General features: G+C 42.8%; 1 protein-coding gene across 2 annotated transcripts; it reads right to left on the bottom strand.

Annotated features, from left to right (window-relative positions):
• Positions 1-1127: 1127 nt before the first annotated feature.
• ACAT1 (acetyl-CoA acetyltransferase 1) lies at positions 1128-27169 on the bottom strand. 2 transcript variants are annotated; one of them, XM_054441534.2, is made up of 12 exons: positions 26998-27169; positions 16756-16803; positions 14786-14903; positions 14405-14500; positions 13508-13608; positions 9679-9822; positions 8543-8693; positions 7052-7147; positions 6205-6318; positions 4703-4767; positions 2376-2533; positions 1128-1470 (listed from the first exon to the last, which is right to left on the bottom strand). In XM_054441534.2, the coding sequence occupies exons 1-12, from the start codon at positions 27067-27069 to the stop codon at positions 1350-1352; spliced, it is 1284 nt and encodes a 427-aa protein (XP_054297509.1). In that variant the 5' UTR covers positions 27070-27169; the 3' UTR covers positions 1128-1349. The 2 variants fall into 2 exon arrangements, with proteins under 2 accessions (XP_054297509.1, XP_054297510.1); XM_054441535.2 differs by lacking the exon at positions 26998-27169 and adding an exon at positions 20729-20814.
• Positions 27170-27834: the final 665 nt, after the last annotated feature.

Genomic DNA, 27834 nt, shown 5'->3' with positions numbered 1-27834 from the left:
TCAATGAAGTATTCTCATGTTTTGGGTTTCCTTTTTTCCTCTATCTTATCCAGCTCCTGGTTCAGTTACAAGTTTTTGTAAGTCAGGGCAGATAATTATTGAAAGGCATTTAACTAAAGTATAGTAAGTTAAGAACGTGGGCTCTGGAGCTTGACTAACTTGGAGTTGAATCCTAGCCAGCTTTTTGCCCTTGGAATTTATTTAGCTACTCTATGCCTCAATTTCCTTATTTATAAAGGAGGGATAATAATGGTACCCACTCTTAGAAGTTTTTGTGACGATTAAATGAGTTTATACATATAAAGCACATAACAAGCCTCAAAAGTTGGTGATGATTACAGATGTTTTTGAAAATACTCTTCCTCTGAATCTGAAGAGCAATCTATTTTTCCCATATATTGTCATTGCCCCTTCAAAGGATCTACAATACATTATTTGCCAACAGATGATGTGTACACAATGACCTTTACTGCCCCCTCCTCTTCCTGAGGGGGAGTTTTCCCTCTTCAGAGCTGCACTTGAGGGTAGCGTGCATAGCCCCTGCCTGTAGCGTTTGAATTAATTTTTTCCCAGATAAAATGCAATGCAAGGTACTTGTGCTACAGTCTGTCCTGCTTAAGAACAGGCATTGTCGTGTATTGGAAGTGGTGATCTGTTCCCTTTTTTATAAATCCATTCAGCATATCAGTTTCTACCTCCCTTCCCACTCTCTATGCTGCTATAGTAATTCAGAGCCCAAACTCCAGAGTTTTCTGCTTGACCTCCCCCAACCCTGAATGTTGAGGTTATAAGAAATTGCCCCCACTCTAGACCCTGAGGACATGGGCTTCTGTCTTGTTTCTAGTACTGCTGCACACACTGTGGTTTGAGTGATTATATGAAGCACTGCTAGTTTGTCCAGAATAGCCAACCCTTACTGTAAAGAGAAGTAATTTAATTTGCTGTAATTTACTAAATGTAAATTACCTACAGAGAGCATTCACTTGACCTTTAACAATCCTCAAAAATATAAATGTGTTCTCACAAATGGAAACTTCTAGCTACTTATGTAAGTCACTAATATTACACATTGGTATTTCTACTATATTTCGATAAGTATAGACTCAGAATGCAAAAATGTATCAAAGTTTTCAAGGTTACCAAGAAAAAAGCAGAAGAAGAAATTTATTTTTAATTTCAAAATGTTTTGGGATTTCATCATTTTGATTTTTAAAAGTTAACATAGATAGAATAGAAAATAATAAAAAATGAAACAGCTTATCTGAATATAAGCTGACCCACAGTAGACACACTGATTACAGCAGGCCTTCTGGTCACATAGGGTTGTCTCCTTAAATAGCAGAGGTGGTCTACAGCTTCTGAATTAGCATGGCAGAAGCACCTCCTCCTCCATTGCAAATACTGGCGAGACCGTATTCTCCTTGCTTCAAGGCATGAGTCAAATGACCGACAATCCTGGCTCCAGACATTCTAAAATTAAGAAAGCATTTACTTCTTTAATGAAGTACAGAATTTATGACTAACCAAAATGTTTCTATTCCAATTTAACTTCTTGAAAACCTTACTAGCCACTACTACTTGCTGAATTAAATACTACTATTCTAAAACTAAAACTTGGAGGACTTGTTTCAGGAAGGGTCACAGATCTTAGATCTTTTTTTGAGATGGAGTCTCGCTCTGTTGCCAGGCTGGAGTGCAATGGCGCAATCTCAGCTCACTGCAACATCCACCTCCCGGGTTCAAGCGATTCTCCTGCCTCAGCCTCCCAAATAGCTGGGACTACAGGCATGCACCACCACACCCAGCTAATTTTCATATTTTTAGTAGAGACAGGGTTTTGCCATGTTGGCCAGGACGGCCTCGATCTCTTGACCTTGTGATCTGTTCACCTCAGCCTCCCAAAGTTCTAGGATTACAGGCGTGAGCCACCGCGCCTGGCCAGGTCACAGATCTTTTAAAGTACAGAACAGTATAATGGATAGAAGAGTAGAGTATAATGGAAGAGGGATGTGGGATAAACTACATATTGGGTGACAGGTGCACTGAAATCAGCCCCCACCACTATAAATTCATCCATGTAACCAAAACCCACAGTACCCTAAAGCTAATGAAATAAATAGGAAGGAGAAAAAGGGGGTAAAAAGTCTAAATGTACACTTTTTCTTCTTCAGCATAAAACACTATTAGGTTTCAAATAACAGATGTGACAGGTCTCTGTTCAGTGTTGGATACCATCTATCAGAAATGGTTTTTGCCTTATGAAAGATGGGTAGGAAGGAAAACTTAAGAGCAGTAGGAATTATGAAGCAGTTTTAAGTTTAGCTAGAAACACAAAGGCAGCTATTAACCTAGATACAGTTATTATTTTTACCTACCCAATTGGATGTCCCAGAGAAACAGCTCCTCCATTGATATTCACTTTTTGGGGATCAATCTCCAACATTTTTATGTTTGCTAGTACAACCAGACTAAAGGCTTCATTTACTTCCCACATTGCAATATCTTCTTTTTTCAATCCCACATCTTTAAGAACCTTAAATTTTTTAAAAGACAGATGATGTTCAAATAATTAGCAATCACAACTTACTGTCATCATTTCCTTGAAATACTACAGTTTGACATAAGTTATTTAAATGTGGAAGTTCTTGGTTTCAGATGGAAGGATCTCTATTTTCAGATTTTTTTTTTTTTTTCCTGACAGAGTCTTGCTCTGTTTCCCAGGCTGGAATGCAATGGCACCATGTCGGCTCACTATAACCTCTGCCTCCCAGGTTCAAGCAGTTCTCCTGTCTCAGCCTCCTGAGTAGCTGGGATTACAGATGCCCACCACCATGCCCAGCTAATTTTTTGTATTTTTAGTAGAGATAGCGTTTCACCATGTTGGCCACGCTGGTCTCAAACTCCTGACCTCAGGTAATCCGCTCACTTCAGCCTCCCAAAGTGCTGGGATTACAGGCGTAAGCCACCGCGCCCGGCCCATTTTCAGATTTTTAATTGCTCATCCTATTCCATTATATCAAAGAATTTTGTTTGCATTATGTCTGTTTTGACATAGGGGACAGAAAATTTGATTTTCTTTCCACAGATATTTGAAAAGGTACATTTTCTATTTAGGGGCACATAATGCTTTATATATTCGTAAGCTCTGCTTTACTGATTGTGTGTTGCTTGGTTCTATATTCTTTTTTGTTGTTGTTGATTTGTTTTGAGACAGGGTCTTGCTCTGTCACCCAGGCTGAAGTGGAATGGCACAGTCAGTCATGGCCCACTGCAGCCTTGACCTCCCAGGCTCAAGCAATCTGACTGCCTGCCTCGGCCTCCCAAAGCGCTGGGATTACAGGCGAGCGCCACTGCACCCAGCCATTTCTATGTTCTTGACTGTTAATGAAAGAGGTATATTAGTTTCTACTATTAGTGATGTTAATGCATCCCCTGCAGTTTCTGCTTTATAAATGTTACTGTAGGGTTATCTGGGCCATAGATATTTACATCTGTTGCAGTTTCATTGTAAGTCATTTATTTAAAATCTTACACTATATGATCTGTTTTGTTTTGGTAGTTCCTCAGCTATGCAGGAAGGTGTATTTGTGCCAGTGATTATCCCTATGCTAATACTTTTTAAAACATTACTAGTGAGTGCCTTAAAACATTACTAGTAAGTGCCCTTTTTCTTTACAGAAGAAATTTGATTGTTGTGAGCGATAATAAAATTAACATGGAACTCTTCCTCCATCTTCCTCTCTTCCACTAGTGGACTAAGGTAGCTTTCTAGCCTATACAGCTCAAATAGCTTCCACTGTTCCAACAACACACAACAAAATATGGTACCCATATATAGTTACGTCTGTAGCTCTCAGAAGTTATTCTACCTTCAGAATCCAGAATTATTACCCTTGCTTTCCAACATGATGCACTCACTTTCAGAAGCTGCGTGTTCCTTTCATTTTCTGAGATCTGCTAGCTCTGAGCAGATCATCACTCCACTGGCCCCTTGTTTCTGATCCTTCTCTATTCTTGTTTCCTACTGATTCTGCAGGTTTTTTTCATTGCAGGGGTTGGGGGCAGTGGGGAGAATCTCATTTTAGTAAAATTCTGCAATTTTTTTTATCTGGGTGCTTACAGAAGTTTACTGTCAGGGTGAGGCCCTCTCAAAAGGAAATATTTACTTAAGATTTCTAAGAACTCTGAACCCCTAAAACTTTCTTTTCCTGTGACTGCTTAGCAATTTCCCACTGAGACTTGGATAGCCCTTACTGACAATTTGGAATATGTAGGTTTTCTGTCTCTAGTTTTACTATTCACTCTGAAGACCTGCTGCCAGCTGTTCCTTTTCAGAATGGAATCCTCTCATGGGGAGTGACTAGTTGCTTTCCATTCTAGATCTGGAACCGTCAGCCAGCATTCCCTCCCCTTGGTGGTTATCACACGAGGTGTGTGAGTTCTGTATGATACTTACAAGTAATTCAGATGTGTAGTTTTACCTGTTCTACTGAAGATGTAGTTTGTGAGCTGTTCTTTATTTTTTTTTTTTGTTCGTTATCCTTGTTGCTCTTACTCTTTTCAGGAGAAGACATGGGAAGATTTGAAACCAAGCTATCTCTCTGCTTTGGCAGATAACATTTAAAATCTTAAAAACGGCAACCTTGGTATAAGCAAAACAGAAGCTGGCATAATGGAGTATCGTCCCTCACTTTGTTCTCACCATAGATGCAGCATATACAGGAGCAATTGGAAAATCAATAGGTTCTACAGCAGCGTCAGCAAATGCTGTTTAAAAAAAAGGGGGGGTTGTTAAAATCTTTTTTTTACTGTACAGAATATGCACAAGCCAAGTTTAGCCCATTAAATGCACATTTCCTAACCCCTTTAATATATGTAAATATATGTCTTCCTTTTCTAGGATTCTACACTTTATAAAATTCTTCCAGTAATCTAAGACACTGATTTTCATTGGGAGGGAGTTTGGGGGTATTTGCCTCTAGGAACACTGGCACAACCTAGAGATGTTTTTGGTTGTCAGAATAGTTCAGATGCCACTGGGTAAAGACTAAGGATTCTGCTAAACATCTACAATGCATAGAACAGTCCCTACAACAAAGAATTACTTAGTGCAAAAGTCAGTAGTGCTGAGGTTAAGAAACCATGATCTAAGCTAAGAAAAAAATGAAGTTATAAGGCTTTTTATAAAGTAACAAAATAGCATCTGTTAAGTCCTTAGGAAGAAGGCAAGACAGATTTTTGCAGCTAAAAATCGGCTTAAGGACATTGAGAACTTGCCCAAGGCCACAGAGTTAATAAATATTAAAATGCCACACATCTAAATTTTGTATTTCTGGACTCCTAATCCCATATTCTTTTTTTCCTACATAGCTGCCTCTCTAGGAAAATGCATGTACTTTATTTTCTTCTATTTATCATACAGGACAGGAAGTTTTTTAAAGCTTAATCTTTAAAAAAAAAAAAAGACAAGATCTTGCTCTGTTGCCTAGGCTGGAGTGCACTGGTGCTGCAGCTTTGACATCTTGGGCTCAAATGATCATCAGCCTTAGCCTCCTACATAACTGGGACTACAGGCATGCTACCACACCTGGCTAACTTTTTTCTTTCAGAAGTGGGGTCTCACTGTGTTGCCTAGGCTGGTCTCAAACTCCAGGCCTCAAGCAATCCTGCCTTATCCTCCCAAAATACTGGGGTTACAGGCGTGAACCACTGTGCCCAGCCCTTAAAGCTTAATCTTATATAAAGTATAATGAAAATATTAAAGGAGCTTCTATCTCAATTGAAATATGTATCAATTAAATTCTGCCACAAGTACAACCTATAGATAGTAATACTTAATATTGGAGTTGGCTATATCTAACAAGTAAACTCAATTTCATGAAGAGCTTATAGATGTTTAGAAACCTTATTTTTTTTTTAAGACAGGGTCTCGCTCTGTCACCCAGGCTGGAGTGCAGTGGCAGAATCTCAGTTCACTGCAACCTCAAACTCCTGGGCTCAAGGCATCCTCCCACCTCAGCTTCCCGAGTAGATGGTAGTACAGGCACATGCCACCATGCTCAGCTAATTTTTTAACTTTTTGTAGAGACGAAGTCTCACTATATTGCCCAGGCTGATTTCGAACTCCGGGGCTCAAGCAATCCTCCCACCTCAACCTCCGAAAGTGCTGGAATTACAGGTGTGAGCCACCTCGCCTGGCCTTACCTACTATTCTTGCCAGTGGTGTAACATTGAGCCTCTTCGCTGCATCTGCTGTCATGAGAACCAGAGCAGCTGCTCCATCATTCAGTGTACTGGCATTGGCAGCTGTTACTGTGCCTGAAAGCAAAAATGAGCATGAAGTCAAAACATTCCTTCACAATAAATGTATTTGGTCCAATTTAACAAATACCTACTGCCTGGGCTGCTAAATGTTTACAGAAATTACAAATATGGGTGGAGACAATTCCTGCCCTCAGGAAACGTACACAGCTAACTGCAAGACAATGTAAGAATGCTTTTTTGTGTACATAAAACAGTTTTCTCAAAGATCAGAAGCATGCATGATGGCACTGGGTAAATGCTGGTCTACAACTCTTGAAAGATAGGGACCAGTTAATATTTTTGTCTCCAGGGTCTAACTTTCCTTATTCAATATATAGCAAGTACTCACTACATATTTTTCAAATCAGATATTTCTTCTTATCTAGAATCACCTGGAATTAAATATAAATGAATGCTAAAAACTACCAAACCACTTTAAATAGGAGAATGTTATGGTATATAAATTGTATCAATAAATCTGGTTTTTTTTCCAATGCCAATGAAGACCCTATCATAGACTGCTACATATGAAAAACTGAATTCTATAGTCATGTTATACATCTCTTCCCTGGGATTTATACATTGAAGGTATAAACTATCAAAACAATTTTACATGAGCCTGATACATTGAAAATGTTAAATAACATCTAGATGTTTTCTAGAATTTTTTAAAATCCTTAGGCAATTCTAAGAATTAGATTGGTATACTGGCTCAATTTTTTCTTATGCTTCATTTCTTAACACTAACCATTTTCTTTCTGGAAAACTGTCTTCAGCTTTGGAACTTTGCTAAAATCAACACGTTTATATTCTTCATCTTCTTTCACCACTACATCTGGTTGACCTAAAATAAAAATATTTTAAGTAAAATCGCTCAAAACAAGTAGTCATTCAGCAAGCAACTGTTGTACAAGATGCCTAGTAGTCTGTGCCTCCCTTTGTATCCCTGCTTCCCTTAAACCATCCCAAGTAAACACTCATCTAGAATCTGTTAACTATAATCTCTATTATGTCACCATCTTAAAGAGAGAAACTTACAAAGTAGCTTCACATTTTTTTTTTTTTTTTTTTTTGAGGCAGGGTTTCCCTCTCTTGCTTAGGCTGGCATGATCACAGTTTACCTCATCCTCTCCAGGCCCATGTGATCCTCCCACCTCAGCCTCCCAAGTAGCTGGGACTACAGGTGTGAGCCACCACAGCCAGCTAATTTTGCTTGAAATGGTCTTGCACAGTCTCCCAATAGAGTGCAATGCTACAAACCTAGCTCACTGCAGCCTCGAACTCCTGGGCTCAATTGATCCTCCTGTCTTGGATTCCCTAGTAGCTGGGACTACAGGCGTGTGCTGCTATACCCAGCTAATTTTTAATTTTTTTGTGTGGAGGCCAAGTCTCACTTTGTTGCCCAGGCTGGTCTCAAACTCCTGGGCTCAAGCAATCCTCCCACCTTGGCCTCCCAAAGTGTTGGGATTACAGGTGTGAGCCACTGCACCCAGCCACAAAATTTAAATCTTCTACACCTCCACATCCCATTCTCTTCTTCCTCAACTCCCTTCTATGATCACAGACCCCACTCTCCTGACCCCAGAGGTAGCTATCTGACCTATACTAGATAAGCTCTAGTATTCTATCATCTAGAGCACAGTAATCATTCCTGGAATAGAATTGTAACCTAAAGCAAGTTAATGAGTCTTCATCGTGGATTTATTCTGCTGGAACTGGTGAGAAAGTCTCTCCTTTTTGAGAACCCTATATATGTGACCCTAGAGGTAGAGGCAGCAACTTTAGAAAGGCTGAGAGAATAAAGCACAAAAGCCTGCAGGTGTGAGAAGCCAAGAGACCATGTCTTAGTAGTAGTGAACACCCAGTTCCAACCCCTGAAGTTCCCAGAGCTGAATGGCTGCTACTGTTCATCCTTCAGTTCTTGGAGGCACTCCTGGTAACCTTCTAGTAAATCCCTTTTCAATTTAAAATACCGTATTGACTGTCACAGGAAAAAGAGTTCTAATAAATTTCTCAAATTTAAAGTAATACTCAGGGATCTTATAAATGGATTGAAATCTGACATTAAGTTGGGTAGATTTATGTTCTCTCTGAACTGGCAACTCTTCACTTTTTATTAACCATAAGCAGTGTCCTCAGTTGAAATGAACCAAGATAATGTCCTAATTTAAAACTTAAGCAGAAAACATTCAGCAACATGAAAAGTCTATTCATCCTTTTTGGAACATGATCTCTCTACCTTTTACTGTAACTGTGACAGGAATAACTTCATTTCCAAATTTCCCAGCTTCCCATGCTGCTTTACTTCTGGTATAAGAATTAATAGCATAAGCGTCCTGTTCATTTCGTGCAATATTCAGCTTCTTTGCTGTATTCTCAGCACAGCTGCCCTGATAAAAAGTTGAAATATTTTAAAGTTAACTTTGCATAACTTACAGTGTTTAGTAGTTAACGTTTCTTAAAATATATTTCTTAGGCTGGACGTGGTGGCTCATGCCTGTAATCCCAGCACTTTGGGAGGCCAAGGCGGGTAGATCATGAGGTCAGGAGATCAACGTGGTGAAACCCCGTCTCTACTAAAAATTAGCCGGGCATGGGCGCATGTGCCTGTAGTCCCAGCTACTCGGGAGCCTAAGGCAGGAGAATTGCTTGAGCCCGGGAGGCGGAGGCTGCGGTGAGCTAAGACTGTGCCACTGCACTCCAGCCTGGGCAACAGAGCGAGACACCATTTCAAAAAATAAAAATAATAGTAACATATATATACACACACACACATATATATTTCTTTCTATACCAGGTCACTTTTCACTCATGTCTTTTTTTGAGATGGAGTTTGACTCTTGTCACCCAGGCTGGAGTGCAGTGGTGCAATCTTGGCTCAGTGCAACCTCCACCTCCTGGGTTCAAGCAATTCTCCTTCCTCAGCCTCCTGAGTAGCTGGGATTACAGACACCACCACCACGCCTGGCTAATTTTTTTGTATTTTTAATAGAGACGGGGTCTCACCACATTGGCCAAGCTGGTCTCAAACTCCTGACCCCAGGTGATCCACCTGCCTCGGCCTCCCAAAGTGCTGGGATTACAGGCCAGAGCCACCGCATCCGGCCCACTCATGTCTTATCTTCATATACTTGAATTAGCCAAGCACTTGCTAGCTAAGCATCAGAAAATACCCTATTTAAATGTGGGAAAATTTCTTTAATGACTGAGCCATGCCGATTCAATAGGCATACAAAAATATTTTCCACAAGTACATGGCTAAAATCAACATTTATAGAGCCCATCGTTCAGTTCAGTTTGTAAAGTACATAGAGTAAGAAAACTCAAACAGTATTGGACATTAGATAGCATTTACCCACTAAACATCACATTTACCATATGAATTTTATTGTAGACATCAGTTAGCCCATCTTTTACAATCAGATCTTCAAGCTTTACCCCACCATATGGTGTTGATCCTCTGTTCATTACATATGGAACATTGGACATGCTCTCCATCCCACCTGCCACCATCACATCCTGTGCAGCAACACCAGAAAAACCCAATGTTAATTCAAATAGTTGCAAACCCATGACAGCCTTTATACAGCTACCACCAAACAAGTATTCTACATGCATTTATTAAACATTTGTTACACAGTGAATATAGGAAGTACCCTCTTTACCAGTTCACCCTGATGAAAAGAAATGGTGTTAAATAATATAATGAGAAATAAGTTGGCTGGGTGCAGTGGCTCACACCTATAATCCCAGCACTTTAGGAGGCTGAGGCAGGTGGATCACTTGAGGTCAGGAGTTTGGCATCAGCCTGGCCAACATGGTGAAACCCCCTCTCTACTAAAAATACAAAAATTAGCTGGGTGTGGTGGTGGGCACTGTAAGCCCAGCTACTCAGGAGGCCAAGGCAGGAGGATTGCTTGAACCTGGGAGGCGGAGCTTGCTGTGAGCTGAGATTGTGCCACTGCACTCCAGCCTGGGGGGCAGAGCAAGACTCCTCAAAAGAAAAAAAAAAAAGTAGAGGCGGAGATTGCAGTGAGCTGAGATCGTGCCACTGCACTCCAGCCTGGGCGACAGAGCAAGACTGTGTCTCAAAAGAAGTTCACAACCAGACATTAATAAGAATACCAGAAATCTGGCCAGGCACAGTGGCTCACGCCTGTAATCCCAGCACTCTGGGAAGCCAAAGCGGGCTGATCACGAGGTCAGGAAATCGAGACAATCCTGGCTAACGCAGTGAAAACCCATCTCTACTAAAAATACAAAAAATTAGCCGGGTTTGGTGGCACACACCTGGAGTCCCAGCTACTCAGGAGGCTGAGGCAGGAGAATGGCATGAACCCGGGAGGCAGAGCTTGCAGTGAGCCAAGATGGCGCCACTGCACTCCAGCCTGGGTGACAAAGCAAGACTCTGTCTTAAAAAAAAAAAAAAAAAAAAAAAAAATACCAGAAATCTTTCATGTAAAACCATCTTCTGAAATTCTTAGATTTTCTTTTAGACAGGGTTTCGCTGTTGCCCAGGCTGGAGTGCAGTGGCACAATCTCAGCTCACTGCAATCTGCCTTTTGGGCTCAAGTGATCCTCCCACCTCAGCCTCCCAAGTAGCTGGGACTACAGGCATGCACCATCACACCCAGCTAATTTTTGTATAATATTTTTAGTAGAGATGGGGTTTTGCTATATCACCCAGGCTTGTCTCAAACTCCCAGACTCAAGCGATCCGCCCACCTCAGCCTCCCAAAGTGCTGGGATTACAGGTGTGAGCCACCGTGACTGGCCTGAAATTCTTACCTTCTAATCCTTCATTTCATTCATGCTGCTAAAAATTTAATGTGCTCTAGAAGATCAGAAGTAATCTCCATTCATGAAAATAATCATACTTCCTTGACTGAGATCCTCATCATCTCTTCCTGGACAGCTGAAATAATTTTCCACTTGATTTTCTGACATGCAGCCTTTCCACCAAAGCATCATCAACACTCATCTGACTCATTTTGGCTAGAATGTAAGTCTGATCATTTCACACCTTAGATAACTCAGCATAATATATAAAGCCTTTATAGTATCCCTTCTCCCCCCTTTTTCAGTTTCACAGCCTAACCTATACCTCAGGTCACACGGAACTAGTTAAAGCTCTCCAGAGACACCATGCACATTTCACACACATACCTCTGCACTTTCCCCATCCACCAACATGTAAAACACCTACATTTCCCTTAAAACTAATCAGAACACTACTTCATGTCTGCCTTGACCATTTATTTCTATCCTTTCTTGAAACAGTTTCTCCTCCTTTGTGTTCCCCAATTACTATGCAATGCTTTTAATATTATTATATGTTTATATGTCAAGTCTTCCCACTAGACTATGCTCCTTTGAGGCCAGACACCCTGTCATATTTTTACATCCTTGGCAACTGGCATATAGAGGTTTAATAAATATTAATAAACTTGTTATTACTTTACAAGTCAACAAAAAAAATCATTTGCATTATAAGGGCTAGTTAAAAACAGTTTAATATAAAACATTAATGTAAACATAAAGCCAATAATATCTTCTTACAGTCTTTAATCAGGCATACACACAAGCAAGCTCTATACCAAAGAAACCTAAATATTTTGCCTATTCCGAAATAGAGAAATTCTTAACCAGTTCTCATCTAAGTTTTATTCACTTGTACTTTTTACTGGAGGTGATGGCAATAATAAGTGACAGAAAATAAGGTATCAATTCTTCATTATAAAGTAAAACTGACTGTTTTCCAAGGTCATAAATATTTAAAACAAAGCACTTCCAAGTATGCCTGTAAGTCACTGTATATATCCACAAATGAATAAAATAATATTAAATGAAAGTATTTCAATATAGTACAAATGGCATTTGCTAGAGAACCACAATACATCAATTAAGACAAAACTTTCCATGACAAACAGTTTTGAAACTAAATCTGGTGACCATTTTTCACCCACTGGTTTGACAAGTGTTTGGTACCACCCAGTGGTGGTACAGATCCAGACAAGACACAATTTTTGGAAAGTATAACTGGTATAACTTTTATGGAAAGCATTTGCAAATACCAAAATGTTCAGATCCTGACTCAGCATTTCTTTTAGGCATTTTTCCAAGAGACCTGCACATGTACAGATTTTTTTAAATGTTTTGTTCACCACTCTGTTTCCAATGACTGTCACATGGTAGATGCTCAGCCCTGTAACTCTGTGGCTGTCTCAGACACACTGAAAAAAATCTTCATCTGAAAAATGAAGGGCTCAGATCTGAGAGAATCTTGGTTCTTCTGTGTGTCCAGGTCTCACCTCCTGACAGCATATTTTTGCTAAGGAGCCTGTCTCTTGCTTGATCTCAAGTAAAGACAAGATATAGATCAGCAAGGCTAATTAGAAAGCCTGTAGAACTTAACTGAGTCCAGGCATTGTAGAAACTACAAATTAGTCATCAAGCCTGGGCTCAAGCAATGATTTGATTCCCAGGGTTAAGCACCGTGTTCTCCTTTATAATGAAAACCTGTCTCATTCTGGCAAATAACAGTATTTATGAATTTTGAGTCACCCAGCCTCAGAGAAAGACCCAAATGCCTTGACTAAAAACAATTTTTTTTTTTTTTTTGAGAGTCTTGCTCTATCTCCCAGGCTGGAGTGCAGTGGTACAATCTCAGCTCACTGCAACCTCTGCCTCCCAGATGCAAGTGACTCTTGTCTCAGCTTCCCGAGTAGCTGGGATTACAGGCACCTGCCACCACGCCCAGCTAATTTTTGTATTTTTAGTAGAGACAGGGTTTCACCATGTGATCTGCCCCCCAGCCTCAGCCTCCCAAAGTGCTGGGATTATAGGAGTGAGCCACTGTGCCTGGACCTAAAAACAACTTTTTAACACAAGACACTTAGGCTTTTTTTTTTTTTTCCAAAGAGCACAGTCTCGCTTGCTATGTTGCCTATGCTGGTCTCAAACTCCTGGGATCCTCCTGCCTCGACCTTCCAAAGTGCTTACAGGCATGATACCCAGCCTATGCTATCATTTTGACCATACTTCAAATGGACTTAGCAAATCCAGACACCCTTGAGCATGTGAGAAAACATACTAACTTATGAGAAAGAATCTCATTTCTAAAATATGAATATGCCTAGATTTTTGTGTCTTTTAGCCCTAGGTATTATTCTGATTAATAAATGGAAAGGACGGTGTTTCTTACCTGATGTCCACACATAAGACTTTGAGAGGCCATCATGATGGCTTTCATTCCTGAAGCACAAACTTTGTTTATGGTGGTGCATGGAGTAGAAACAGGTAAGCCTAAAACCAATATAAGTCACTTTTGAAAAACAGATACTCAAACACAACTGCAGAACTTAATAGAGCATGTTACTATAAACTGCAACATTTCTTCTGCCAATATAACTACAAATTATATCATGCATTTAATATTTCATTTAAGCTTAAATAACCTTCATTTTGCCATTTTATACTTTTTTTTTTTTTTGAGACGGAGTCTCACTCTGTCCCCCAAGCTGGAGTGCAGTGGCGCGATCTCAGCTCACTGCAAGCTCCACCTCCCGGGTTCATGCCATTCTCCTGCCTCAGCCTCCCGAGTAGCTGTGACTACGGGTGCTCGCCACCACGCCCGGCTAATTTTTTGTATTTTTAGTAGAGACAGGGTTTCACTGTGTTAGCCAGGATGATCTTAATCTCTTGACCTCATGATGCACCTGCCTCGGCCTCCCAAAGTGCTGGGATTACAGGCGTGAGCCACCACGCCCGGCCTTTTTTTTTCACACAATCTCACTCTGTTGCCCAGGTTGGAGTGCAATGGTGCAATCTTGGCTCACTGCAACCTCCGCCTCCTGGGTTCAAGCGATTCTTCTGCCTCAGCCTCCCAAGTAGCTGGGATTAGTGCACCACCACACCTGGCTAACTTTTGTATTTTTAGTAGAGACGGGGTTTCACCATGTTGGCCAGGATGGTCTCCATCTCTTGACCTCGTGATCCACCCGCCTCGGCCTCCCAAAGTGCTGGAATTACAGGCGTGAGCCACCACACCCAGCCCCTTTTACATATTTTAAGTATAAAAGCAAAAATGTCTTCCAGGTACCTGCACCCAATACTGCCTGCCTTGTAGGGGCTTGTCCTTCACCTCCTTGTAGAACATTACCCATGTATGCTTCTTTCACTTCTTCTTTTGGAATCCCTTTATTAAAAGAAAAAAAAAGTCAAAAAGGCATTTAATTCAATTTAATAATCAGTGATTACCTAATAAGGTAGATGACATTACACAATAGGAATGGTTTCTTTTTTTTTGTCAGTATTGAATTTCAATCTAAACTGTATAGTACAAAGACTTCTTTACAAGGGAAAGCAGAAATGTACGCATTAAGTTATTTCTAAGTGTTACATACATAGTTAATGCAAAATAAATATCTTTTCCATGGAATCTGTTTGCTCCCTTAACACAAAAAGCAAAGTAACTACTGACCTGCCTTTTCAATGGCTCCCTGAATTGCAATGGAACCAAGCTTAGTGGCTGGCAGCAAGGAAAGGCTGCCTAAAAAAGATCCAATGGGTGTCCTTGTAGCACTTACTATGACCACTTCCTGGCAAGACACAAGATGGTAAAAATTATAGGTATTTTACCAAAATCGTATTTCATTAAATAAACATAAATATATTATCAAAAAAACACTTCTATGAATGAGTCATCAAAAATTAATCTCAATAGTTGAACAGCTGTCAAGATAATCAGTTCAATGCTAGTGCTTTATGATTTAAGACCTTATAGAAACCAACTCTAAAACAGATGTAGATCCTTCCCAGTTCTCTACAGGAGGTTTGAGGACAGAAGCTTAAGTTTCCTTTCTGTTCCTCAGTCAAAATTCAAGAAATGGTCACTGTACCTTGTTTTTTTGTTTGTTTTTGTATTTTTGTTTTTGAGACAGGGTCTTGCTCAGCTGCCCAGGCTGGAATGCAGTGGCACAATCATAGCTCATTGCAGCCTCAAACTCCTCAGCTCAAGCAATCCTTCTGCCTCAGCCTACCAAAGTGCTAGGATTAAGGGTATGAGCCACCACACTCAGCCACTTTACTCTTGTTAACTGCATAATAAACAACTCTAAGAGGGTCCCTTACTGAAAGGAACTCTGGCTAGGAATCAAGACCTGTATCCTAGGTGGGGCTATACCACTTAACTAGGACAGAGCCAGGGCCAGAATTTCTTTTTTTATATGTAATTTGAGATAGAGTCTCACTGTGTCACCCAGGCTGGAGTGCAGTGGTATGATCTTGGCTGACTGCAGCCTCTGCCTCCCGGGTTCAAGTGATTCTCCAGCCTCAGCCCCCTGAGTAGCTGGGATTACAGGCATCTGCAACCACAACCGGCTAATTTTTGTATTTTTAATAGAGATGGGGTTTTGCCATGTTGGCCAGGCTGGTCTTGAACTCCTAACCTCAGGTGATCCACGCACCTTGGCCTCCCAAAGTGCTGGGATCACAGGCATGAACCACTGTGCCCATCCAGAGCCATAATTTCTTTTTTTTTTTTTTTTTTTCTTTTGAGATGGAGTTTCGCTCTGTTGCCTAGGCTACAGTGCAGGCGCGTGATCTCAACTCACTGCAAGCTCCACCTCCTGGGTTCACACCATTCTCCTGCCTCAGCCTCCCGAGTAGCTGGGACTACAGGTGCCCGCCACCACGCCCGGCTAATTTTTTGTATTTTTAGTGGAGATGGGGTTTCACCATGTTAGCCAGGATGGTCTCAATCTCCTGACCTCGTGATCCACCTGCCTCGGCCTCCCAAAGTGCTGGGATTACAGGCGTGAGCCACCACACCTGGCCCAGAGCCATAATTTCTTAAACAGTAAGACAATAATATGAACATTAAGCAAAAGAAGATAAAAGCTCTCTTGAATACTATAAAACAGCACTGTGATAGTTCTCTCCTTACACTTGTCTTCCACAGTCTCCTATTAAGTTTAGAGATAAATAACAATGGTTGCCTAGATTTTGATAGAAGATCTTAACTAAGTCACTTTAGTGACCCTTACAAAACAAAGAGAGACTCCTCAGAAGGTCCTAGGAGATGCTGTAATGGCCCTCCTTGTCTAATTCCCAGCTGGTCCACTCCCTCTCTTCTAGGATCTTCTATACAGTCTCTGCTTGTACCACACACAATACAATGGGAGTCCCTGTGAGTAAAGGAAGAACACTGCCCAGTTCTAGAGAGAATGTTGTTTTGTAGCAGACTATAAGGAAGCAACAAACATTGGCAGAGACTAACTGAAATGTTTTTCTATTATAGTCATCTACTTTAACTGAATATTTGAATAGTTAGCTATTCCTAACTGTTACATAATCCTGCTTTGACTTTCACATATACCCAAATCATAAGTATATGCATTTTTATTGACATTTCCTTTAAATTCTGGAAATTTTAAAGCACAAATTACTTACCTTCAAAGTGGGTTTTGATACATAACTCCGTTCCACATATCTTATTTCCTGTAATATAAATATTTATAATGTTATAATGTAAAAAATATTAAACTATATCATTTTATATTTCTCAGTAATAAGGTTATAGTGGTTTCTTCCTGCATCCTTATGCTTTTATTTCTAAGTTTTCTGTGGTCAGAATATATCACTTTTAACAATCAGAAAAAAATGACTGCTTTATAATAAACTTTTCTGATTAACTATTCATTGGAAATGTATGTTTTAACTCCTAAGTTTACTATCTTAAAATTTCTAAGTCTTGGCCGGGCGTGGTGGCTCATGCCTGTAATCCTAGCACTTTGGGAGGCCAAGGCGGACGGATAACCTGAGGTCAGGAGTTCAAGACCAGCCTGGACAACATGGTGAGACCCAGTCTCTACTAAAAATACAAAAGTTAGCCCACCATTGTGGCACATGCCTGTAATCCCAGCTACTCCAGAGGCTGAGACAGGAGAATAGCTTGAACCCAGGAGGCGGAGGTTGCAGTGAGCCAAGATTCCGGGACTGCACTCCAGCCTTGGCAACAAAGCAAGACTCTGTCTCCAAAAAAAAAAAAAAAAAAAAAAATTCCAAGTCTTTCTTAAATATAGCTTTCTAAAATGTAGTTTTGAGTTAAAGCTAGGTTCTAAATTATTTAGTCTTAGAATCTAACAAGATATTTTCATTTTTTAAGATTGTTTTCAAGTAAAACTTGCTGTTTCTCCCTATCCACTTCCAACAATTGTCTTTGATTTATATGAGGCAAACACATCTCATATAAATATGACCTATAATAACAGATAAATTATTTCTTAAAAAAGGAAAGAGTAAACATCTTGCCCCTACTACTTCTCAGTTCTTTCCACACTTCTTAGGAACAAATGTCAACAGTAGGCTGGGCAAGTGGCTCACGCCTGTAATCCCAACACTTTGGAAGGCTGAGGTGGGCATATCACTTGAGGTCAGGAGTTAAGAGATCAGCCTGGCCAACTTGGCGAAAAAACCCCGTCTCTACTAAAAATACAAAAATTAGCCAGGCGTGGTAGCGGGCGCCTATAATCCCAGCCACTCAGGAGGCTGAGGCAGGAGAATTGCTTGAACCCAGGAGGCGGAGGTTGCAGTGAGCCAAGATCACGCCACTGCACTCCAGCCTGGGAGACCAGAGTGAAACTCCATAATAAATAAATAAATTAATTAATTCTGACAACGCAGGACACAATTCAAAGACCTAACTGATCTGAAATTAGACTATCAGTAGCTGCGCGCGGTGGCTTATGCCTGTAATCCCAGCACTTTGGAGGCCGAGGCGGGTGGATCACGAGGACAGGAGTTCAAGACCAGCCTGACCAACATGGTCAAACCCTGTCTCTACTAGAAATATAAAAGTTAGCTGGGTGTGGCAGGAGTCTGAGGCAGGAGAATCACTTGAACCTGGGAGGCGGAGCTTGCAGTGAGCCAAGATCACGCCACTGTACTCCAGCCTGGGCGACAGAGCGAGACTCCGTCTCAAAAAATGATAATAAATTTAAAAAATAATAATTTTAAAACTTACAAAAAAAAAGTTCCTACTTGTAGTAAACATGTCGGTCACTGCCTCTCCAAACACATGTCTTTCTCAAAGGGCAACCCTAAGTACTTACAAGGTGACTCCCTTTCCTCTGGCCAGAGCTGATGGGATCAAGAATGGAATGGACTCACCCAGGCTAGCACCCCGAGAGACTGGGTCAGTTGGATGACAGTGGGGACTGAGACTGAAAAGTCAAAAGGGGCTAGAGCTGAACAGCCAATGCCACAGAAAAGCAGTGGTTAGAACAAAGAGAAAAGCCATGAATACGCTGAGAAGCAAAAGAATGGAACATATATACTCAGAGACAGGAGAAATAGACAATGGCACACCACAAGAGGCAAAAGATGGCTTTGGTTAGTGATTTTCTAGCTTGGGTTCTGGCAGGGTCAGTTGCACTTTATTTTGTTTAAAAATTTTCATATATAAAAATAAAAAATAAACCAGAACTCCTGGACTCAAGCAATCCTCCTGCCTCAGCCTCCCAAGTATCTGCGACTACAGGCACATGTCCCTGCACCCGGCCAGCTGCACTTTATTTCCTATCCTTGGATGTCCTAGTGCTTGCCCATTGTATCTCTTCAAAAAGTCCCCTTTCTGAAGATTCCTTAAAGAACTAAAACTAGAACTACCATTTGATCCAGCAATTCCACTACTGGGTATCTACCCAGAGGAAAAGAAGTCATTATAGAAAGGCCGTGCACAGTGGCTCATGCCTTTAATCCCAGCACTTTAGGAGGCCGAGGCAGGCGGATAATGAGGTCAGGAGTTCAAGACCAGCCTGGCCAACATGGTGAAACCCCAACTCTACTAAAAATACAAAAATTAGCTGGACGTGGTGGTGCACGTCTGTAATCCCAGCTACTCGGGAAGCTGAAGCAGGAGAATCGCTTGAACCCGGGAGGCAGAGGTTGCAGTGAGCCAAGATCACGCCACTGCATTCCAGCCTGGGCAACAGAGCAAGACTCCGTCTCAAAAAAAAAAAAAAAAGTCATTATACGAAAAAGACACTTGCACACGCATGTTCATAGCAGCACAATTTGCAATTGCAAAAATACGGAACCAGCCCAAATGCCCATCAATCAACAAGTGGATAAAGCAAATGTGGTATATATACCATGGAATACTACTCAGCCATAACAAGGAATGAAATAATGGCATTCACTGCAACCTGGATGGAATTGGAGACTATTACTCTAAGTGAAGTAACTCAGGAATGGAAACACCAAACAGCATATGTTCTCACTCATAAGTGGGAGCTGCGCTATGAGGACACAAAGGCATAAGAATGATACAGTGGACTTTGGGGACTCAGGGGAAAGGGTGGGGGTGGGGGTGAGGAATAAAAGACTACACATTGGTTTACAGTGTATACTGCTCGGGTGATGGGTGCACCAAAATCTCAAATGTCACCACTAAAGAACTTATTCATATAATCCAACACCACCTGTTCCCAAAAGCCTATTGAAATAAAAATTAAATTTTAAAAGTCCCCTTTCTACTTAGCTAGTTTGTTCCTTGTTTACTAAGCCACTTCTTTCAAGCTTCTGGTCCAGTTTAATGGCATCTTCCCTGGTTCTCTCCACTTTGCTCTGGATCCCATTTCCAGTTGCCTTTTCAAAGATGGCACAGTTATCCTTTCCCTCTCCTCTACATCATTCACCCCTTTTACTTCTGGATAATTCCATAAGCATACAAACAGGCTCTGATTCCCCCCACCTAAAAAACAAAGTAAAAACAAATAAATGTCTCTTGACCCACATTCCCACTGAGCTTTCACCTCATTTCTTTCTTTTTGAAAAAAGGCTGGAGTGCAGTGGCGCGATCTCGGCTCACTGCAACCTCTGCCTCCCGGGTTCAAGCAATTCTCCTGCCTCAGCCTCCCGAGTACCTGGGACTACAGGCATGCGCCACCACGCCCGGCTAATTTTTGTATTTTTAGTAGAGACAGGGTTTCACCATGTTGGCCAGGCTGGTCTTGAACTCCTGACCTCAGGTGATCCGCCTGCCTCGGCCTCCCAAAGTGCTGGGATTACAGGCATGAGCCACCGCACATGGCCTCACCTTACTTTAGTTCTCTTTGGCAAGAAAGGTTCTCCAGGTTACCTACCATGTCTATTTGCTTGTCCTCACCTCCTCTTTACAGTTCAACCCACTCAGATCCGGATTTTATTTCTGCCAGTTTACCACTGTTGGTTCTGAGCAACATCAACAATGTCTGTGTAGCAAAATCCAACTCGCTATAATTGTCTCACTTAACCTTTTAACACATCAGCAAGACTGGGCTCACCTTTCTTTGAGAAATATGCTGAGCAGTTAAGAGCCTGGGCTTAGCAGCTCAGTATTCTTTGTTGTTTGTTTTGTAGAGACAGAGTCTCACTATCTTACCAGGTTGGTATCAAACTCTTGGGCTCAAGCGATCCTCCTGCGTTGGCCTTCCAAAGTGCTGGGATTACAGGCGTGAGCCACTGTGCCCTGCAAGCTGAGTATTTTTGAGCAAGTTACTTAGACACACTTACTTTGGTTTTCTTAAATACCCTCCACAGGCTGTTATGAGAATAAAATGAGGTAGTATGTATAATCCACTACAGAAACCCTTCCTTGTCTTGGCTTCCATTACAAATGTGGACTCCTTCCTACCTCATTAGTCATATTTACCTCAGTCTCCTTTACTATCTCATCTTCCCCTTCCAACCTCCAAGTGCTGAATGTCCCAGGGCTTTGTTCCAGGCCTCTTTTAATTTAACTTCACTATATCCTTAGTCATATCCAGTCCCATGGCTTTAAAAAGCATTTATGAGGCCGGGCACAGTGGCTCACGCCTGTAATCCCAGCACTTTGGGAGGCCAAGGCAGGCGGATCACGAGGTCGGGAGATAGAGACCATCCTGGCTAACACGGTGAAACCCCGTATCTACTAGAAATACAAAAACAAAATTAGCCAGGCGTGGTGGCGGGCGCCTGTAGTTCTAGCTATTTGGGAGGCTGAGGCGGGAGAATGGCGTGAACTCGGGAAGTGGAGCTTGCAGTAAGCCAAGATCACGCCACTGCACTCCAGCCTGGGTGACAGTGAGACTCTGCCTCAAAAAAAAAAAAAAAAAAAAAGGCATCTATGTGCTGATGATTTTCCAAATTTCTATCTCCAACCCTGACCTTTCAATTGACCACCAGACTCACACCCAAGCGCCAACCTGACAGCTGCAGGTGAATGTCCAAATCATAGCTCTCAATTTCCAACCCTAGAAAACCTGTTTGTAGCCAGGCGCAGTGGCCCACCCCTGTAATCCCAGCAGTTTGGGAGGCCAAGGGGGGCGGATCATGAGGTCAGGAGTTCGAGACCAGCCTGGCCAACATGCTGAAACCCCGTCTCTACCAAAAATACAAAAAAAAAAAAAAATTAGCAGGGCGTGGTGGCACGTGCCTGTAATCCCAGCTACTCCAGAGGCTGAGGCAAGAGAACTGCTTAAACCCAGGAGGCGGAGGTTGCAGTGAGCTGAGATTGCGCCATTGCACTCCAGCCTGGGTGACAGAGCAAGACTCCACCTCAAAAAAAAAAAAAAAGAAAACCTGTTTGTTGCCGGTATTCTCAGGTGCTCAAGCCAAAATCACCCTTCATCCTTCCCTTTATTGCAATCCCTAAAATCCAGATACTGTCAACAGCATCCAAAACATAACTAAATTCGTCCACTCTGCATCATGTCTACTGCTGCCACCTAGTCCAAGCCACCATCTCTTGTTCCTATTAATGGCCTTCTACCTAGTTCCCTGCCTCCCCTGACACCTCTCTACAGTCCCTCTAGCTTTGAAAAATGTAAATCAGATCATATCACTCTACTGCTTAAAATAATTTAACGGCTTTTCATTGCTCTTGGAATTATATACAAATTCTTTACCTCATCCTACAAGGCCCTGCATGATCTGGCTCTAGGTTTTCTCTCCAAATTTACATCACTCTTGCCCTGTGCCAGCCACTGGCATCTCTTTGTTCTAAACCCTATCCCGATACCTCAAGGTCTCTGCAGTGTGCCTCTGCCAGTAATAGTCTCCTCAGGCCGGGCCTAGTGGCTCACGCCTATAATCCCAGCCCTTTGGGAGGCCGAGGCAGGTGGATCACTTGAGATTAGAAGTTTGAGACCAGCCTGGCCAACATGGTGAAACCCCGTGTCTACTAAAAATACAAAAATTAGCCAGGTGTGGGGGTGGGCACCTGTAGTCCCAGCTACTTGGGAGGTTGAGGTGGGAGAATCGCTTGAATCCAGGAGGCGGAAGTTTCAGTGAGCCGAGATCGCGCCGCTGCCCTCTAGCCTGTGCAACAGAGTGTGATCCTGTCTCCAAAAAAATCAAAAACAAAACAAAACAAAAAGTCTTCCCAGCTCTCCATGGCTGGCTCATTTTTATTCTTCATGTCTTTTCTTTCTTTTAGACAGAGTCTCGCTTTGTCACCTAGGCTGGAGTGCAGTGCCGCGATCTCGGCTCACTGCAAGCTCCGCCTCCCAGGTTCACACCATTCTCCTGCCTCAGCCTCCGAGGTAGCTGGGACTACAAGCGCCCGCCACCACGCCCGGCTAATTTTCTGCATTTTTGTAGAGACAGGGTTTCACCTTGTTAGCCAGGATAGTCTCGATCTCCTGACCTGGTGATTTGCCCGCCCCAGCCTTCCAAAGTGCTGGGATTACAGGCGTGAGCCACCACACCCAGCCTATTCTTCATGTCTTTTCTAACGACACACTCCCAGAGTGGTCCATCCTAACTACTCTATTTAAAGTTACCCTCTACTTTTTCCTCTCGTTTATATGAATATCTTTATTTCCTTCAAAGCACCTCTCACACTGTATGTGGTTCGCATCTTTGTTTTATTATCCACCCCTCCAACATAATGCAGGCTTCCTGATGGCGGGACGGTGTCTCTTGCTCACTGTTAACACCCTGTGACTTAGCACAGTGCCTAGTGCTCCTTAAATATCAGAAACGAATGACAAAATTATAGTATGTTCAGGACACTGAACCATACAGTGTATAATAAATACATGCTGAATGAACACAACCCATTTTTATGTACATAACACAATTATCTTTCAGGGAGGGCTCAGCCATGCCAGGCAGAGGTCAGCACTCCTATCTCAGCTTCCACAACGCCCGTGCACATTCTAATTGTTCCAGAATATATAATTTTGTAACCCTCAGGTGGCTTGTCTCCCCACTCAACTGTGAATTCCAAGAAGAGACTGATTTTATTTATTTTCTATCCCAGTGATGGCAGCAGACACAAAACAAATATTTGAAGACAGTCTGAAAGTTACCAATAACTCAGAGAAACAAAATTTCAGCTACAGTAAATGTTATGAAACCAGCAAAATTGATCATGAACTAGAGAGTAACTGAGGGCCTACTTTACATGGGAGAATCAAAAAAGGCCTTCTAGCAATGTTAATGGAGCTGAGAAATGAATGTCAAAGAATCATCCTTGGAAAGATCCAGGAAGAGCATTTGAGGCATCAGGAACACGTAGGACTAAGGCCATGAATTAGGAACAAACTTGGCACACATACTAAGTATAGAAAGAAGGGTCCTGTGGCAAAAGCAGAGTGAGCACAGCAGCAGCTGACGCCACAGAACTAAGTAGGGCCCAGCAGATCATGATAAGGGTCTAGATTCTGGCCTGTGGGCAATGACAAGCCACTGAAAGCTTTTATGTTATAAAAAGACCACTCTGGCTGCGGTGTAGAGAACTGAGTGTACTAGGGTAAGATTAGAAAAAGGGAAGGGGGCCGGGTGTGGTGGCTCACACCTGTAATCCCAGCACTTTAGGAGGCTGTGGTGGGCAGATCATCAGAGGTGGGTCACCTGGTGAGTTGGTCAGGAGCTCAAGACCATCCTGACCAACATGGTGAAAGCCCGTCTCTACTAAAAATACAAAAAGTAGCGGGTGTGGCGGCAGGTGCCTGTGATCCCAGCTACTCAGTAGGCCGAGGCAGGAGAACTGCTTGAACCCGGGAGGCCAAGGTTGCAGTGAGCCAAGATCACGCCACCGCACTCCAGCCTGGGCAACAAGAGCGAAACTTGGTCTCAAAATATAAAAAAGAAAGAAAGAAATTAGCAACAGGAAGGAAGTAGCATACAGGCTGTTAGGTAAAGGGAAGAAGCAAGGTTACCAAAGCCAAGGGGTCAGGAACCCAGCAGAAGTGGGAACCACAAGAGAGACAGACACTGCCAGAGACAGACAGACAGACAAATTATTCTGGCTTCTCCCTTCCTCCTATCTTCCAATCTTCCACCGGTGCCTTCCAGTGGCTACACCCAGCCAGAAGCCAGCTGATATTGGTCAGCCTCCAGTAATGCAGACAGAATAGGGGAGGGAAGATAAATGAATCTGGGAGCAAATAGGCCCAAGACTGGCACAATATAGGAATTTTTTTTTAAGTCTGAGTATTAAAAGCAGCTGAATAAAACTGGATCAAAACACAAAACAGTTTCAAGGAGGGAGTGGTCAATAGTGTCAAATATAGGATAAAGGTCAAGAAGAAAAAACTTGGGCTGAGCACAATGGCTCACACCTGTAATCCCAGTGCTTTGGGAGGCCAGGAGTTCAAGACCAGCCTGGCCAACAGAACCAGACCCCGTGTCTACAAAAACTAAAATTAAAATCGATTTTAAAAAAAATTAAAAAACAAAGAAAAAGCAAATCACTGGTATTTTTCAGCTTGAGTGGCAAAGAAATTTAACTGCAGAGAGTTAAGGAGAAATGGATGCAGAATACATGGGAGGTAATGAGTCAAGACCACTCCTTTGACCAGAGAGAAAAGTGATTAGAGCTAGAAAGGCAATGCGCTCCAATAAAGTCCATAAAGATTTGTTGACTATAAAAGAGACCTGGTAAGCAAAGGGAAAAGAGCCAATGTAATGAGAGGTCAAATTCCATTCTACAAAATAGCACAGAAAACTGGAAATCCTGTTTATAGTTCAGTAAATGACCATTTAATTCAAGTGTCCAATACAACTGCTTCCTAGAATTCAGTAATATGAATGTCACATATCATACATTAGAGCATGTACAGGCTTATTTTTTTCATGAGGAGTATTTGTGTTTCATTGTAAGATCTTTTTTTTTTAAGACGGAGTCTCACTCTGTTGCCCAGGCTGGAGTGCAGTGGCGTGATCTCAGCTCACTGCAACCTTCCCCTCCTCCCGGGTTCAAGCGATTCTCCTGCCTCAGCCTCCCAAGTAGCTGGGATTACAGGCGCCTGCCACCACACCCAGCTAATTTTTTTTTTTTTTTTGTACTTTTAATAGAGGTGGGGCTTCACCACGTTGGCCAGGCTGGTCTTGAACTCCTGACCTCAAATGATCTACCCACCCCGGCCTCCCAAAGTGCTGGGATTACTGGCATAAGCCTCCTCAACCAGCCTGATTGTAAGATCTCAATTAAACCATAAATTAAGAAGGTTCTGAACTCTTTTTTTTACATCTCTAGAGTACCTAGTTCACCTATGTCACCTAGTCAATACTGACTGAAACCCAAGATAACCTAATTACATTCTTGTGATTTCTCCACTCATCCCATGAGACTAACAAGTAGGCTAAAAACTCATCTTCCCTGGAAACCTATGCCTTTTGACTTTTCTATTATCTCAGTCACCCAGGATCAATTTTAGACTCTTTCTTTTCCCTTCGCTTCACACCCTCACTCCATAATTGTCAAGTCCTAGACTGGTTCTTTCACAATCTCTTGCACAGCTCCTGCCGCCAGCACCCTTGTGCAAGTAATGTTATTCTACGCCCAGACATAAGAACTAGAGTGACCTACCATTGCAACAAAAACAAACATATCAACAATCCCTACTTAACTAGGGTCAAATCCATACTCTCACAACATAACTGGATCTCCAAGCTTATTGCCCCCATCGACCTAGAAAACTCAAGCTTCACCAACCACACCCTGAAGGTCTCTACCTATTCCTGAGGCTTTGCCTGACAATCTGTGGTGCGTACTCCCTTGCTTACACATGTGGAGAATAAATTCTTTGAGACTGCCCCTGCTGTGTTCCCTAAACACAACGGTCAGAAGAGAGACAGCCCTTGGAACGCCCTCAGTATGTGAGCTTTGCTCATATGTCAAGTATAATTTATTGTATTATCTGAGTAGTCATTTGTTTTCCCTGATAAATTTCAGGCTGCTCCAAAAAAACACCTGTTATGATCACATGGTGCCCTCTCCCCTTGTATGCCCAATGATTATTCTATTAAAAAAGAAAAGGAACCTCTCCTGACAATAACAATATGTTTTAAAGAAAATCTCGGGAGCAGCTGCACAGGCCTGCAAAGAGGCTCTCCCCGATCCCACCGCTCGGGCCGGGCCAGCGCCAATCCCGGCGGTCCTGCCCGCCCAGACACGTGCCCTTGTTTGACACACCAGTAACGCTCATTAAGATGATTACGCCGAGACCTTGGAAGCAGAAACGCGCTGTAAAAATACGCGAGTCCCTGGATGTTATCGGAGCACTTAGGCGGTTTTTGGACCAGACCCCGTCGCGTGACTGTCCTGGGGCCTAAGCCGCGCGCCCGGGCCACGGCAGCCGCAATGGCCGCGGGCTGGAAGGTTCCAAGGCGGGGACTCCTCGCATCCCGGGTCTGAGTGCTGTGGGGACGAACCCCGCTCACCTGCACCAGCCTCCGGAGCAGGGGGCTGCGGCTGCGGGCGCCGCCGCGCAGAAGTGCCGCCAGCACAGCCATGGTTGCAGAGGGCTGAGTATCGGCTCCAGAGGCATAGACTAGCGGCCTCCTCCCCAACCCGGCACCCCTAGCAGCCCGACGCGGGAACCGCCCATCCCGCCTCCTCCAATAGTCGCCCCACCATAGCCGGCGGCGATTGGCCGGCAACCAAGGGCGGGGCGGAGCCTGGCGCTGGGACACCGCAGCCTGGGCGAGGAAAGGTTGACGAGTGAAGGACTTGGATGGAGACGCTGGCACCGGGGTCAACGAGCACCTGACACGCTGCTGGTTCCCGTGTCCACCAAGTCTAACCTGCCGGGGCCGGTGGTTTATGTGTAATCCGAGCTTTTTCGATTCACTGAGCATGTTTCCCTTAGGCCTACCCAGCACAAACTCATGAAAATATTTTAGGATTTTTTTTTTTTTTTTTTTGAGACAGGGTCTCACTCTGTCACCCAGGCTGGAGTGCACTGACGTGACCACAGCTCACTGTAATCTCGACCTCCAGGGCTCAAGCGATCCTCCCTCCCCAGCCACCCAGTAGCTGAGACTACAGGCGCAAGCCTCCACAACCAGATAATTTTTGTATTTTTTGTGGAGACGGGGCTTCACCATGTTGGCCAGACTGGTCTTGAACTCCTGGACTCAAGTGAGCCTCCCTCCTCGGCCTCCCAAAGTGCTGGGATTACAGGCGTGAGCCATCACACCCAGCCGTGAAAATATTTTGAAGCAATCAAATTCCAGGCTCAGTCCAGATACAAATATGGGTAAAAAGGCCTCAGTCCC

This window comes from Pongo pygmaeus, chromosome 9 (genome assembly GCF_028885625.2).
Source record: "Pongo pygmaeus isolate AG05252 chromosome 9, NHGRI_mPonPyg2-v2.0_pri, whole genome shotgun sequence".
NCBI lineage: Eukaryota > Metazoa > Chordata > Mammalia > Primates > Hominidae > Pongo > Pongo pygmaeus.
Note: the sequence above shows the minus strand (reverse complement) of the source record. Positions and strands in the feature narration are given on the sequence as shown.

What these genes read in the sequence shown, in the direction of transcription:
- ACAT1 (XM_054441534.2), bottom strand. Translation starts at nt 27,069, where the DNA reads ATGGCTGTGCTGGCGGCACTTCTGCGCGGCGGCGCCCGCAGCCGCAGC. An exon ending in GGGAGCCATTGAAAAGGCAG is followed by an intron (nt 14,501 to 14,785) that starts GTCAGTAGTTAC and finishes CTTTTAATAAAG; the next exon opens with GGATTCCAAAAGAAGAAGTG. An exon ending in ACCACTGGCAAGAATAGTAG is followed by an intron (nt 4,768 to 6,204) that starts GTAAGGCCAGGC and finishes TTTTTTAAACAG; the next exon opens with CATTTGCTGACGCTGCTGTA.